This window comes from Myotis brandtii, unplaced genomic scaffold, assembly GCF_000412655.1.
Source record: "Myotis brandtii unplaced genomic scaffold, ASM41265v1 scaffold312, whole genome shotgun sequence".
Classification (NCBI taxonomy): domain Eukaryota; kingdom Metazoa; phylum Chordata; class Mammalia; order Chiroptera; family Vespertilionidae; genus Myotis; species Myotis brandtii.
The window spans coordinates 5,035,175-5,051,032 of record NW_005361955.1 but is presented as its reverse complement, the minus strand read 5'-3'; the positions used below and the strand labels follow the sequence as shown (position 1 = coordinate 5,051,032).

Below are 15,858 nucleotides of genomic sequence, written 5' to 3'. Positions count from 1 at the left end.
GGGCTAGCGGGGAAGGAGTTGAGTACTTTTGTGGGGCGCGCACTGAGCAGTCCTGCCCAGGTGCCCCTCGGGCCGCCCCAGCCCCCTCCAGGCGGGAGAACTGACAGTGCCTTCGCTCCCAGCAGGAATCCCGGGCAACAGTGTATCCTTCGTGGCTACCAGGGTCAACTTCAGGAGGGGAGCCTTGTTTAACTTGTTACACTTCGACAAAAGAGAAACCTCGCCTCATCCGGGGAGGGCTGCGGGCACCGCCTGGGCTGGGCCTGATCCCTCCGGCTCCCACCCCCAACTTCCTCTAGCCCCCTGAGTTACGCCGCCACCCCCCTGGGCCCACAGCCTTTCAGATCTAAGTTTTTGGCTCCCTCCCCTGTGCCTCTGCCACTGACTCCCAGCGGGACATCAGCCCGGGTCTCTGTGCTACTTCGGAAGCTGGGGAGCCAGGGCAGCAGAGCTGCAGTGTTCACCAGGGACCCATCATTGAAAGAGGAGAGCTTATTTGTGCTTCTAATTGGTCTGTGTTTAAAGACACAGAAGCAGGTAGGAAGTAGAAGGGAGCTGGAGTTTAACTAATAGTTTTCTGACGTGGAACTTGGATGCTTTGACAAAGAGAGGCTGAAGCAGCCCACTTGCTTGGTTAAGCTGCAGGAGAATAGAGGCCTAGAGGGGTCCTTGTTTGTCAGGGAGCTCAGGGTGGCACTACCTGGAATGGTGCCAAGCCCCTAGCTGAATTGTTAAACTCAACTAAGCCTGGAGAAACTGGGGCAGTCTCTGACTAAGCTGGGCTTCCTGGGGGTTGGTGCCATCTGCTGTCTCCATTCACCCAGGAACACAAGAGGAGAATGGGAGGGCCCTGAGGACCAGCATGGAGTTGAGTGTGCCTGGATTGTCTTGTTCCTGTTTGTACCCTTAGGACTTGGTACAGCTGCCAGGGCCAGGACATAGACTTCCCCTAAAGACCTCAGAAATGAACTAATTCGTTCTATAATCCAGTGATTCTGCTGGATACCAGGACTAAATCATTGCTACCCATTCAAGCTACTACATGGGCTAACACTAGCCTTCATCCATCCCTCTCAGCTCCAAATCTGCTGATCCCTCATTCCTCTGTTCATTCAACAAGTTATTCATTCATTTGCCAAAAACTGAATGTCCACTGCATTCCAAGTACTGGGGATATAAAGGTGGGTAGGCTCTGGTGTCTGCAGTGCATAGCTCCCAGTCTAGTGGGAGGAGACAAAGAGGTGAAAATGGAATGCTATGAAAGCAGAGTTCCCCATAGGAGAGACAAAGACTTAACAGAAGTGACATTTAATCTGGGTTTTGAAGAATGAGTAGGAGCTCACCAATCAGGAAGGATGGAAGGCATTCCAATAGAAATCGTCTTGCAGGAAGGAGAGGTTATAACTTTCAGGAAATGGCAAGTTGCCTTGGATAGACAGAAACACAGCTGCAACTGATGAAAAGAAGAGTCTGGAAAGGAGGACTAGGGCCAGACAATGAAAGGAGCACTTGAATGTCAACATAGGGAATTTGGATATTATCCTGAAGTAAGTAGGGAGCATCAGAAAGCTTTTAATCAAATGACTTGCTACTTGGTAAAAACATCACTCTGGCCACATTATGCAATATTAGGCTAGAAGAGTTGAGGCATAGGGCAGAATAACCAGGCAAGAGGTGATGAGGCCCATACTGTGGCCATGATGTGGAGAAGATGGTATTTGCATATGCTGTAGAGGTGGGCTGGCCAGGATCCTTGAAGAGAGGAAGGGCTGGAGGGAGTGGAGGGAGTGGTCATAAACTCTTCCCCAGGCCTATGCTAACTTATCTGTAAATTCTAGATGTGACAGCATGGGGGTGGACTTTGACGTGAAGACTTTCTGCCACAACTTGCGGGCAACTAAGCCACCATATGAGTGCCCCGTGGAGACTTGCCGCAAGGTCTACAAGAGTTACAGTGGTATTGAGTACCACTTGTATCATTATGACCACGACAACCCACCACCCCCGCAGCAGACTCCTCTCCGTAAGCACAAGAAGAAGGGGCGCCAGTCACGCCCAGCCAACAAGCAGTCACCCAGCCCCTCAGAGGTATCACAGTCACCCAGCCGTGAGGTGATGAGCTATGCACAGGCCCAGCGCATGGTGGAGGTAGACCTGCACGGCCGCGTCCATCGCATCAGCATCTTTGACAACCTAGATGTGGTGTCAGAGGATGATGAGGCCCCCGAGGAGGCCCCTGAGAATGGCAGCAACAAAGAGAACACTGAGACGCCGGCTGTGACTCCCAAGTCAGGCAAGCATAAGAACAAGGAGAAGCGCAAGGATTCCAACCATCACCACCACCATAATGCTTCTGCCAGCACCACTCCCAAGTTGCCAGAGGTTGTATACCGGGAGCTGGAGCAGGACACCCCTGATGCCCCACCCCGGCCAACTTCCTATTACCGGTAAGGCCACCTCTGCCTCCTAACTCTGGAACACTGGTGAAGCAGGGCTCAGGAGCCGGAGAGCAGTGACAGGCAGCAGATAGGAGAATAGCAGGGATAAAAGGTAGCAGGAGCACACTCTTAGGGCAGTAAGAGGAACAGTACCCCAGCTAATGATGGTGGCACTTACTATAACTACTCCTTCATGTTATTCTCATAACCCACTTAGGTAGGTATTGTTCTCATTCCACAGATGAGGAAACTACAGAAAGGGGGCTAGACTTACCAAAAGTCAAAGGCCAGTAGGTAGCTGAACCAGTATTCAAACCCAGGTTCTTTTGACGCCAAAGCTGCACTATTTCCACTGTATCAGAGGATCCCTTCTCTGGTTCCTGAGCCTCTCCATTCCCTCACTGTGTGACTTTGGGAAAGGCATCTGGCTCTGGTATTCTAGTGACCCCATCTATAGAGCTGGTTTAATATTCCTCTGCTGGCTTAAAGGTAAAAGACTGGGACACTGATTTCATAAGGTCCTAAAAGCAATTTGTAAATCTGCAGGGGTAATTTTCCCATTGTTCTGTTATTTAGCATGCCCATCCTTTAGCATGCCTAAGCAGTGTTTCCATCAACTATATTTTGTAATCCTCCAATGGCCTTTTTATTTATCTCATTTAATTGTTTCTTGGTACCCCACTTCCTTCCAAAAGTTTGTCACAGTGGCTCTCTTTTATTTTCACAGTGGCTCTTAATAAAGTCGCAGGCATAGGCTAAATTCCTTGAACATGGGGTAAAAATGAAGGGGTGGGGCAATGTGGTCATAAAATTATATACAGAAAGCCTAGCTGAAGGACGGTACAAAAACCAAGTGTAAAAGTTACCTCTGAGAGTAGGCATCCAAGGCAAAAAAGGCATTCTGATGAGTTAGTTAAGGAGCAATCTTTGGTGTCAACTAATCAGAAGGCCTGATCTCTGAGAAGGACTTATAAAGGTTTTTATATGAAAAGTTTTTACCAAAAGTGCCATCCATATGATGATATACTAATGTCATAAAAGGCAAATCTGTGGGAACCCAAGTAATTTGGCTCAGTGTGTCATTTTTTTCTCTCGCCTGTTCTTGTGTTAGCCAGTCTCCTTCCTTTCTATCCAGCCCAGCTTCACCTCCTTCTGACTTTCCACTATCTCTTTTCTGTTAGACTGTCATGTCCATCCCCAACACAGAGGCCCCTCAGGGCCTGCCCTCCCTCCTAATGGCTCCCTCCTAATGGCGCTCTTTGCTCTGATAGGCAGCTTAGCCCAGCTCATTCTGCTCCTTTTCTTCCTCCTTCCACTCTTACCTCCTGGGGATCAGGTCTGTTCTCCAGGGCAGATTCATTTTTTCCTCCTGGGGATCAGGTCTGTTCTCTATCAGTTGGAGGTATGTTGCATCTAATTTATTACTGTTGTTAGCAAAACGGCCCTAGTTTGGGAAATTATTTGCTTTCCATGTAAATTTGGGAAGAATTGAGAATCTAATAACACCACTTTCTCTTGCTTGCATCTGAGTGCTTTCTTGAGGGGGAGTGGGAGGGTGGAGTGTCAGCTGGTGAGCCAGGAATTCTACATGACATGCAACCTACCTTATCTGTGCTGTAGCCTGTAATCTGGATGCACTGTGGAAGTGTGTTATGCACCATCAGGTTATGTCTTGGCAGAGAAAAGTTTTGGAGCTGTTTTCAAGGTCTGGAAGGGGCCATACGGTTCACACTATCTCTGAGCCACACCCTTTTTCAAGGATGAGGGCATTGTAGTCACCTTTGGGAAGAGGTAAAGGGCTAAGGAATAAGTTGCTTCCTATAGACATAGCATTTAAGTCTCTCTCTTCCCTTCCACCCCCAAAATACCTTTCAAATGAACAACACTGGGAACCTGTTTCTGTGTGGTAAATCAAACATGGTTCTTGCCTCTATCCTATGGAGAAGTTCAACACATATAAACAGCTATAATCGAAGCAAGGTGCTTGGTCAGGGTTATACAAAAGCTAATGATAAACCTAACATTTATTGAGTACTTACTGCATGCCAGGTACTGTTCCTAAGTACTTTATTTGTATTAACTCAATGCTTACAATAGCTATATGAAATAAGTCCATATTAACATCACCACTTTAAGATGAAGAAACCTAGGCCCAGGGAGGCTAGCTCACTTGCCTGCTATCATATAAAGATGGCTCCAGCCCGGCTGGCATGGCTCGGTGGTTGAGTGTTGACCTATGAACCAGGAGGTCACAGTTTGATTCCTGGTCAGGGCACATGCCCAGATTGATCCCCAGTGGGGGTTATGCAGGAGGCAGCTGATCAATGCTTCTTCTGACTGGGTGGCTCAGTTGGTTGAAGCGTCCTCCCGTACACCAAAAGGTTGTGGGTTTGATCCCCGGTCAGGGCAAGTCTGGGAGGCAACTGATGGATGTTTCTCTCTCACATCTCTCTCCCTCCCTCCCTCCCTCCCTTCCTCCCTCTCTCTCTCCCCCCCTTCTCTCTTCCTCCCTGAAATCAATAAAAATATATTTTTAAAAATAAAATAAAATAAAGCATGGCTCCAGAGCCTATGTTTGCCTGGCCTGCTCTAGCACCAGAGCCCCATTTCCCTTGTGGAGAGAAGAGGTACAGCTTGCTGTGTGCCACTTGATTTAGCCCATTTAATTTTGTAATTCCATTTAATCCTGACAGCATCTTTGGGCATAAATATTATTATCTTAATTCTATCATCAATAAAACAGGTTCAGAAAAGAGCAGTGATGCCCTGAAGGTCACAAAGTAGCAGAGCCAGATTTTTATTTTTATTTTTTTCAGAGCCAGGATTTAAATTAAGGTTTGTTAGAAGCCAAAGCCCCATTCATTCTATTGTAGCTCCCTATAGCTTTACAATACTAGAGTCCAGGTGATCCAGAGCATGGTAAGGGTGTGGGGAGCCCAGTGAGTGCCCCAGGGTGGAGTCTGAATCCTAGCTTTGCCACTTCCTGGTTGTGTGACCTTTCTGTGTTGGGCAATTAATTAACTTCTCAAAACTTGAATTTCCTCATCTGCAAAATAAGGGCAATAAGAACATTGACCTTATGGCTGTGGTGAAAATAAATGTGGTAATTTAGCAAAATACCTGGCTCACAGTATATCTTAACTATTCTGATTGTTATCTCCCAATGCTATCCAGAGAACAAAGACAGACCTATAGTTTGAGGGAGCCCTGAGCTGGTGCTGGCAACAGCTGACAAGACCCACAGCAGCTCCATTCAGGACACTGCCAGCTGGTGCTAAAACAACTTACATATAATTTGCAAGTGACACCTGAGGAACTTCCTTCCACTGACTCTTTGTACTATCATCCAGATGGGTCCTATCTGCCCCATTTTTCCTCCCTTTAGGAATCTGGTTGAGCCTCTGCACCCCAAGGGAGGCTGTGTAGCAGGTAGGACATGAGGTTTGGAGTTGGCAGGCCTAATGCCACTTCCCAGCTTTACCACTTTCTCACAAGAGAGCTAGGGCAGGTGCAGTAACCTCAAAACTATGCTTCCTTTTCTGCAAAACAGGAATGATTACAGGACCTATAGTGCTTGGGGTTAAGGTAAGGATGGTATGAGACAACATATGTGAAGGTACAGGCCTGGCCTAGAGTAAATATTTGGCAAATGTAACACACTGTCTTTAAGGGAGGAAAAACTCAACTATATGATGCTGAGCTGCCTGTGTGCACTGCAGGTACATTGAGAAGTCAGCAGAGGAGCTGGATGAGGAGGTAGAGTATGACATGGATGAAGAGGACTACATCTGGCTGGATATCATGAACGAACGACGGAAGACGGAGGGTGTGAGTCCCATCCCGCAGGAGATCTTTGAGTACTTAATGGACCGGCTGGAGAAGGAGTCCTACTTTGAGAGCCACAATAAAGGCGACCCCAATGCACTAGTGGATGAGGATGCTGTGTGCTGTATCTGCAATGATGGTGAATGCCAGAACAGCAATGTCATTCTCTTTTGTGACATGTGCAACCTGGCTGTGCACCAGGAGTGCTATGGCGTCCCCTATATCCCTGAGGGCCAGTGGCTGTGCCGCCGCTGTCTACAATCACCCTCACGTGCTGTGGACTGTGCCCTGTGCCCCAATAAGGGTGGTGCCTTTAAGCAGACAGATGATGGGCGCTGGGCCCATGTGGTGTGTGCCCTGTGGATCCCTGAGGTCTGCTTTGCCAACACAGTCTTCCTGGAGCCAATCGACAGCATCGAGCACATCCCGCCAGCTCGCTGGAAGCTCACCTGCTACATTTGCAAACAGCGGGGCTCAGGGGCCTGCATTCAGTGCCACAAAGCCAACTGCTACACAGCCTTCCACGTGACATGTGCCCAGCAGGCCGGCCTTTACATGAAGATGGAGCCTGTGCGGGAGACAGGTGCCAACGGCACCTCCTTCAGCGTCCGCAAAACAGCCTACTGTGACATCCATACACCCCCAGGTTCGGCTCGCCGGCTGCCTGCCCTGTCCCACAGTGAGGGTGAGGAGGAGGAGGATGAGGAGGAGGATGAGGGTAAGAGTTGGAGTTCAGAGAAGGTCAAGAAGGCCAAGGCCAAGTCCCGGATCAAGATGAAAAAGGCACGAAAGATCCTGGCAGAGAAGAGGGCAGCAGCACCTGTGGTTTCAGTGCCCTGCATTCCACCACACAGGTATGTGGGGAGCAGTGGACAGGTTGGGAAGAACAAACCTCCTGGAGACTGATAGCCCCCTGAGTGAAGTGACAGGGTTGGGTTATCTTCTGCCTATCAGGAGCTATGTAGAAGTTTAAAAAAAAATCCAAAAGAGATTAGCTATAACAAGTCACCTGACTCTTACATTAGGAGCCAGAAACTTCCCAGTTTTATCTGGCAGACCTAACATATATTTTAAACTGCTCTTCACTTTGATGGTGTGGTTTAAGTTAGGAAGAAAGAGAATGTAATAGCTACCAGCCACAGAAGAAGAAATAGTCTGACTCTGAAAGGAGAACTGGAATGAAAAGGGGGGAAGGAAATGCTTAAGGAGTCACAAAGTAATTACTGCCACTGTGAATCCAAATGAGGGCTGTGATCAGTTATTTTTAACTCTTACTTTACCTAGTCAATTTCTATACTGTACCTTGTAACGCTCAGTGTGAGTTGGGTATCCCAGGGTCAAATAGAGCAATCTTAGGAGCCAAACTCCCTGACCCCCTGGGGAACAGGGCAGGGTTAGGGATCTGGATTAGTGCTGGGAGTTTGGCTTCCTGTCTGCTGAGGTGCCATTGATGGCACTGTTTGCTCTTTGCCTTAAGCCTGATGTCACAAACTTTTTGACAGTAGACTAGCTAGACACCCTTGTTTTACATAAGAAAATTTGTTATCCTGCTTCCTAGGCTCAGTAAAATTACCAACCGCCTAACAATCCAGAGGAAGAGCCAGTTCATGCAGAGGCTGCACAGCTACTGGACACTGAAGCGGCAGTCACGGAACGGGGTCCCGCTGTTACGCCGCCTGCAGACACATTTGCAGTCTCAGAGGAACTGTGACCAAGTTGGGGTACTGTGTCATATTCCCTGTGGGCTCTAGGAACTAATACCAGGGGGTAAGGATCAAGATTTGTAGCTATATGCCCTAACCAGTTTGGATCAGTGGATAGAGCATCGGCCTGTGGACTGAAGGGTCCCAGGTTCAATTCCAATCAAGGGCACATGCCTAGGTTGCGGGCTTGAGCCCCAGTAGGGGGCGTGCAGGAGGCAGCCAATCAGTGATTCTCTTTCATCATTGATGTTTCTATCTCTCTATCTCTCTCCCTTTCTCTCTGAAATCAGTAATACATATATATGTATGTGTATGTGTATATGTGTGTGTGTGTGTGTGTGTGTGTATAAATATATATAAAAAAATTTGTAACTATAGCATCCAGTGTCTGAGAGCTTAGACTGTTCCCTTTTTTAAGCTAGCCTTCAAACCAGGCTCAGGAAGAAATTTTTTTTCTTGAGAGGGGGCGTGGAAGGGAATGGCAGGGGCATGCTTCCTGGAGGAGAGGGGGAAGGGAATGGAAGGGGCATGCTTCCTGGAGGGAGAACCAGGAAGAAATTCTTACAAATTATCTACTTGTAGAAGGGTACTGTTCCTATGTGTTTTTTCATTTACTCAACAAGTGTATACCAAGCATTGGCACAGGGGACACCTAGGTTGAGGAGCTCCCACTTGAGCTGGCATACCTGCCAGTAAGTTCCTGTGCCCCCTCCTTTGGCTTTACCTGCCCTTAGCCCCAGTTTTCTGGGCTATCCTCTCCTCTGCCCTTTCCTCTGACTCCCTCATCATCTTCTGACTCCCTTTTTGCTTCTACAGAGAGATTCTGAGGATAAGAACTGGGCCCTCAAAGAACAGCTCAAGTCCTGGCAGCGGCTCCGGCATGACCTAGAGAGAGCTCGGCTGCTGGTAGAGCTGATTCGCAAGCGGGAGAAACTCAAAAGGGAGACGGTGAGTGCTCCTGGGCCAGCTCTGTTTTCCAGAGGAGAAAGCATATGTGGGAGAAGGAAAAGCATGTGTTGTCTAGCCAGCAAGTAATAGGGTTGATGCTCAGTGTGCTCTCGGGCTCACCAGAAACAGAATGTCAGAGGAGAGAATGAATGGAACTCTTAATTATGTGATACAGGTAGCTCGTGCTGTAAGTTAAATCAAGGAAGGGAAAGGCCAGAGTAGTTGGGGAGTTTCACTGGGTGGGGCGTTGTAGAACATAGACCTGAGTGAGTACACCCAGCTGTTGGGGGTGGGAAGGAAGGCGAATTCCCAAACCAGCTTTGACCATCTTCTCAGACCTCTACCAAGGGACTGGCCTGGGCCTGGCTGATTGGGCCTTTATGTGTGTCAGATCAAGGTCCAGCAGATTGCCATGGAGATGCAGCTGACCCCTTTTCTCATCCTCCTTCGCAAAACCTTGGAGCAGCTCCAAGAGAAGGACACAGGCAACATCTTCAGCGAGCCGGTCCCTCTGTCTGAGGTAACCGAATTGGACGAAGTAAGAATCCCTTCCCCTCACTCCACCTTCTTTCTGTTCCTCTCCCAGTTGGACCCCTGCTGCAGATCTGGGCCAGGGACTAGGAGGGGACCTTGAAGAGAGGGGCTTGGTGGCTCTGGGGCTCCAGGATGAACTGGAGCCACATGCATCACCTGGACTCTGTCTTGTCCCTTTCATACTACAAGTGCCCAGAATGGGAGGCAATCTGCACTCCCCAGAGGCAGGGACTGAGTCTGCCAAATGAATAATCACAGGGCAGGAAGACACTTTCTGGGTGCTGACCCCTAGAACGGAGACTTTAGAAGGCTCAGCACCTAAAGAACCAGCTCTGAAGCCCTAGGTTCTGATTGGCAGACTCTTCTTTCTAAAAGGTATAAAATGAGAGGCCTAAGGCAGCAGTCTCCTTATAAGTCTTAATGATAAGCAAAAAAGAGCTATAGGAATGCAAGCTCGTATTACTTCCAGAGGACTCCCCTAGCTATTTTCTTGTTGAAGCCTCATACGGCTGTAGGAGGTGGATTTGGCAGTAATTTTATCACTTTTCCAGGCCAGGAAAAGAAGGTCCAGAGAGGTTAAGAGACTTGCCAAGATCACACAGCTTGTGACTGGTAAAGTCAAGACTGAATCCAGCTCTCTTTTTCCCTGAGCTATACGCCTACCTCTAACTGGTGGGAGGAGGTTACTGGATGCATTTCAAGGGGTAGTATTAGGGGCAGGGGTTCAGGGGGAATGAGAAGCATATCTCCACTTAGCTACACCTACCCTGTTCTCCCAGGTACCTGACTACCTAGACCACATCAAAAAGCCCATGGATTTTTTCACCATGAAGCAGAACTTGGAGGCTTATCGCTACCTGAACTTTGATGATTTTGAGGAGGACTTCAACCTCATCGTCAGCAACTGCCTCAAGTATAACGCCAAGGACACCATCTTCTACCGGGCAGCGGTGCGGCTCCGTGAGCAGGGTGGTGCTGTGCTCCGCCAGGCCCGGCGCCAGGCAGAAAAAATGGGCATTGACTTTGAGACGGGCATGCATATCCCCCACAACCTGGCTGGAGACGAGGCCCCACACCACACTGAAGATGGTGGGTGATGAGTCACACACACATAAGAGGCCAATGCTAGGGATGAACTGCTTTCCAAAAGTCCCCTCCTGGGAGCAGGCAGTGTAGGTGGGAAGCACTTAGGCTGAGCAGTGACAAGCTATCCCCAGGAAGCCAGGCTGGTGAATGGATAGCAATGCCTGTCAGTTCACATCTTGGTTCTGCTATTTTATGGCTGTTCCTGGTGAGGAGCTGAGGGGAGAAGGGTTTTATTTTTCTTTTCTTTTTAAAATATATTTCTTTATTGATTTCAGAGAGGAAGGGAGAATGAGAGAGATAGAAACATCAATGATGAGAAACACTGATCAGCTGCCTCCTGCACGCCCCCCACCGGAGATCAAGCCCGCAACCCAGGCATGTGCCCTTGGCTGAAGTCGAACCTGGGACTCCAGTCCGTAGGCTAATATCCACTGAGTCAAGCCTAGGGCTCTTTTCTTTTCTTCTTATTAATATATTTATATTGATTTCAGAGAGAAAGGGAGAGGTAGAGAGAGAGAGAAACATCAATGATGAGAGAATCATTGATCGGCTGCCTCCTGCACGCCTCACACTGGGGACTGAGCCCGCAACCAGGCATGTGCCCTAACCAGGAATGGAACCGTGACCTCCTGATTCAACCATCTAGTGACACCGACCGGGCAAGAGTGGGTTTCTTACTGCCTGTCCAGATTTAAGGGGGCCAAAGAGCTGCTCTGAATCTGACCTTTTCCCCCTATCCCCACTCCTAGCAGCAGAGGAGGAGCGGCTGGTCCTGTTGGAGAACCAGAAGCATCTGCCAGTGGAAGAGCAGCTGAAGTTGTTGCTGGAACGGTTGGATGAAGTGAATTCCAGCAAGCAGAGTGTGGGCCGCTCACGGCGCGCAAAGATGATCAAGAAAGAGATGACAGCGCTTCGGCGGAAGCTTGCCCACCAGCGGGAAACTGGAAGGGATGGGCCTGAGCGCCATGGCCCTTCCAGCCGGGGCAGCCTGACACCTCACCCAGCAGCCTGTGACAAGGATGGGCAGACAGACAGTGCCGCTGAGGAGAGCAGCAGCCAGGAGACAAGCAAAGGTCTGAACCCCATAACAAGGTGGACCCCAAAGCAAATTAGACTTTGACTCTGCAGCACACACTCAGCCCCTGCCATCCCCAAGGCAGAGGTCTTTCCTGCACAGCTAGCTGTACTTTCTCCCTCATTCCCCAATCAGGGGCCTCTTAGCTGTATCTCTGGCTATTTGTACAAGAGACACTGTTCCCAATTCCATGACCCTCAAATCATCTCCCCAACAATAGCTGGAGTATTGGACTTATACACCCAGGGCATACCCTGGATGACATCTGCCCTTCCCACATCAGGCCCCTCACCAACTTTCCTTCTCTCTTTCTCTGCTCCAGGCCTGGGTCCCAACATGTCCTCAACCCCCGCACATGAGGTGGGCAGGAGAACCTCAGTTCTGTTCTCCAAAAAGAACCCGAAGACAGCTGGACCGCCCAAGAGGCCGGGCCGGCCCCCCAAAAACCGGGAGAGCCAGATGACCCCCAGCCACGGAGGCAGTCCTGTGGGGCCCCCTCAGCTTCCCATCATGGGCTCCCTGCGTCAGCGCAAGCGGGGTAGGAGCCCCCGGCCCAGTTCGAGTTCAGACAGCGACAGTGATAAATCCACAGAAGACCCCCCAATGGGTGAGCCTCACCACCCAGTACCCCAAGAGAGTGAGCAAAGCTACCATCTTTCCCAACATAACTTCCACCTATCCCTTCATTTTCCCATAATATCTCAGAGCTAGAAGGGCCCTTAGGAATCATTTAATTCAATCCCCTCATTTTACAGACTGGGAAACTGAAACCCAAAGACACTGATCCAGCTAGATTCCCATCCAAGCCCCCCTCCATTGTATCACTTCACCTTTTCTCTTCTCATCCTCCTTGGTGATCTCCTGCCCTTTAAGCCATTTGTGTCCTAAGGTCTATAACTGCTGAGGGAAGTGTAAGGGGTGGGGCAGGGCTGTGGCCAGCTGTGGTGGACACCACCCAGAGCTAGCTCTGCTGGCCAAGGTTGGAGGAATATTCCAGCACAGAAAGGGAAGCCAAGGCTCTTAAGTACCTCTTACCCCCATGTCATCTCTGATCTACATCTTCCTGACCGATTCCTTCCCTCCTCCCCTTCCCCCCAACCAAGACTTACCAGCCAATGGCTTCAGCAGTGGAAACCAGCCAGTCAAGAAGAGTTTCTTGGTATATCGTAATGACTGCAGCCTTCCCCGGAGCAGCTCAGACTCTGAGTCCAGCAGCAGTAGCAGCAGCAGTGCTGCCTCAGACCGGACCAGGTACCGGCCCTCCAGATCAAGGCCTGCCTCTGGGATGCCCTTCTGGGTTTCCCTATGGGAAGTGGGGTGGCAGCCATCTCAGCCTAGATTAAGATGGCTCAAATCCAAGGTTCTCTGCAAAATAAATGAAATAGATGAGCGTATCACCATAATGGAATGGAGGGAACCATACAGGGTTCAGCTGATGTTTTAGAGCAGAGGGCATAAACTCTTGCTTTGTGGCCTGGATTTGGCCTACAGACATATTTTGTTTGGCCAGCATGGTGTGTTTTTAAAAATGAATTCAGAAGTACCACATAAAATTCCCAGTTTCTGTGTTCTTTTTAAAAACTAGGTCTGGCAAATCTGGCCAGTATTGCTTTTAGACAGGGTATACATTCATCATCACCACTGCTAAACCCAGCCCACATCAGTCAAATCACTGCCAAGCCACTGAGAGCATTTGGATTTGAAAATCTTTAAGTAGTTTCTGCTTTCCAAAAATCTTAGACGCTGGGGGTTTAAAGAAGAAAGGACACCCACCATGCCATTCTCCACTCTTCTTTGAGCTGAGCTCCCTTTGTTTTGTCTACAGCACAACACCCTCAAAACAAGGCAGGGGCAAGCCCTCCTTCTCTCGGGGCACATTCCCAGAGGACAGCAGTGAAGATACCTCAGGCACTGAGAATGAGGCCTACTCCGTGGGTACTGGCCGCGGCGTGGGCCACAGCAGTAAGTACCCTCGCCCAAGGCCAGGGATGCTGGGGCCCCAGTGTCCGGGCCTTACCAGCCCCCTGTCTGCTGATCTGCCCCCTCTCTCCCATTCCTGTGAAGTGGTAAGGAAGAGCCTGGGCCGGGGAGCTGGCTGGCTGTCAGAGGATGAGGACTCCCCGCTGGATGCTCTGGACCTTGTGTGGGCCAAATGCCGAGTTTATCCATCGTACCCAGCTCTGGTAGGCTTCTCCTTTTTTCTGTCATATCCCTTGCCTGTCAACCCCAGAATGCAGACTTACAATTAGTAGACTTTTGCTACTCTCTGCTGAGCTGCAGAGTACAAGGGTCTTTGGCAGGTAGAGAGTTAGAGGTCCCTGATTAGTTTCTCCAGCTTTCCCTTTTCCTTCCCATGACCCCTTGGGCTCTGAAGTAATTCAGCATAGGAAGAAGGTCAGCATTGCAGTAGCATGATAACCTTTCCATGTCTCTACTTCAAAGGAGTCTCCAAATTCTTAGGTAGAATAAGCCTTGGGGAAGAGGGGACTGAACCAAACCAAGGTCTTACTATTCCTTCAGATCATTGATCCAAAGATGCCCCGGGAAGGTATGTTCCACCATGGGGTTCCCATTCCTGTGCCCCCACTAGAGGTGCTGAAACTTGGGGAGCAGATGACCCAGGAAGCCCGAGAGCATCTCTACCTCGTCCTCTTCTTTGACAACAAGCGAACCTGGTAAGGGAGGAGGGGAGCATGTGGTGACTCACAGCCACAAATACAACCCTGGAAATGGGGGCAGACTGCGAGGAAATTCCAGCAACAGACAGGCTGGGCTGTCACCAATCAGTGGGGGAGGGACTTAGGCCTTTAAGAAAAAGTCTGAGTAACTGATTGGGCACAGCTGACAAACAGCTGTGACTAGAAAACAAAGAACCATCAGTGACTGTGACAAATATGGGAGTGGCTCCCCACCCAGATCGAGGTGATTTCTATACTTAGTTTTCCCACCTCTGCCTCCATGGTGACAAGATTAGGATAAAGCAGGCATAAAGTCAGACTCTGAATCCCTCTTCTGTCTCGTTTACATAATGTAATCTTTTTGTTAACTATATGCAGAGGATTTTTAATACCAGTAAAGTCTGCCTGGAGCCTGTGGGACAGGGTACTATTTCAGGTTAGGTCAGGGCTCCTTTTTGCACCCATAAATACATTGTGGTTACCGCTCAGTGTGACAGTTGACTGGGCTCTTTTATCGCTGTGAACAGTTATTTGAGGGCAGGGAACCCCAGTGCCCACCAGAGCCTCGTTCTCAGGAGGTGTTTTTAAATGAGTGAGGAAGGCTGGTGCTTATTGCTCTCCCAGAGATGACTTAATTGATCCTCACTTCGTCTTGTAGGCAATGGCTGCCTAGGACTAAGCTGGTTCCTCTGGGTGTGAACCAGGACCTCGACAAGGAGAAGATGCTAGAGGGCCGCAAGTCTAACATCCGCAAATCAGTGCAGATTGCCTACCATAGGGCTCTGCAACACCGCAGCAAGGTCCAGGGCGAGCAGAGCAGCGAGACCAGTGATAGTGACTGATACTGCCCAGCACAGCCCAATCTACGGTGCCCTGCCACCTCTCTCCCCTTTGCTCGCTGTCCTGGAGTGGCACCGGCCTCTGCACTGACTCATTCCTGGTCTTGGGGCCAGTCTCAGGGGAAGCTGGGTGGGGGAGGTCCCTCCTGCCCTGAGTGCAGCTGGACTGTACAGAACACTCCAAGGGCCCATGGTAGCTCTGTGCAAAGAGAGGGGAGGTCCCACAGGCCAGAAAGCTCCAGAGACCTCACAGCATTGCAGTGCAGGGTGGTGGGCCAAGGTTAGGACACTGCATAAAACAGGCCATCCCATCACCTCTGCCTGCTCATGCCAGGAGAATCCATAACTGCCTAGTGGCCTGAGGCCTGTGCAGGTGATATGGTGACCGGGCATCCGCCCTGCCTAACAGTGGGATTGATGTCTGTCCAGCCTGGAAGAGGGGCACTAGGTGACCCCCTCCCCTGCTTTTGTAAATACTGTAATTAGTGGAGAATTTAAATTATTCTCATTTGTAACTGCGTTTCCGGTCGCGCCAGAGTCATTTGGTACTAAAAAGACTGGGGCCTGTCCCCTTTCCCCTCCTTCCCATAGATTCCCCCACCTTTCAAACTGGTTTGTATTTATTTCAAAAGAAGAAAATATATTGATTCTTAGAAAATAAATTGTTTGGAATTCTTGGTTCTTGCCTTCTGCCAGGGCAAAGGGAGTTTCTGTTCCCCAGGGATGGCAAAT

The 15,858-nt window shown here is 49.6% G+C and overlaps 1 protein-coding gene across 9 annotated transcripts; it reads left to right on the top strand.

Annotated features, from left to right (window-relative positions):
- The first annotated feature begins 1,811 nt into the window (after nt 1-1,811).
- Nucleotides 1,812-15,788, top strand: BRPF1 (bromodomain and PHD finger containing, 1). Of its 9 annotated transcripts, none has more exons than XM_005870101.2 (13): nt 1,812-2,447; nt 6,158-7,117; nt 7,822-7,984; nt 8,783-8,914; nt 9,306-9,434; nt 10,228-10,537; nt 11,287-11,607; nt 11,932-12,216; nt 12,713-12,860; nt 13,435-13,571; nt 13,674-13,792; nt 14,130-14,284; nt 14,946-15,788. In XM_005870101.2, exons 1-13 carry the CDS (start codon nt 1,849-1,851, stop codon nt 15,127-15,129), a joined length of 3,642 nt encoding a protein of 1,213 aa, XP_005870163.1. In that variant the 5' UTR covers nt 1,812-1,848; the 3' UTR covers nt 15,130-15,788. The 9 variants fall into 9 exon arrangements, with proteins under 9 accessions (XP_005870163.1, XP_005870162.1, XP_005870161.1 ...); XM_005870100.2 differs by having other exon boundaries at nt 11,284-11,607; XM_005870099.2 differs by having other exon boundaries at nt 9,306-9,452.
- Nucleotides 15,789-15,858: the final 70 nt, after the last annotated feature.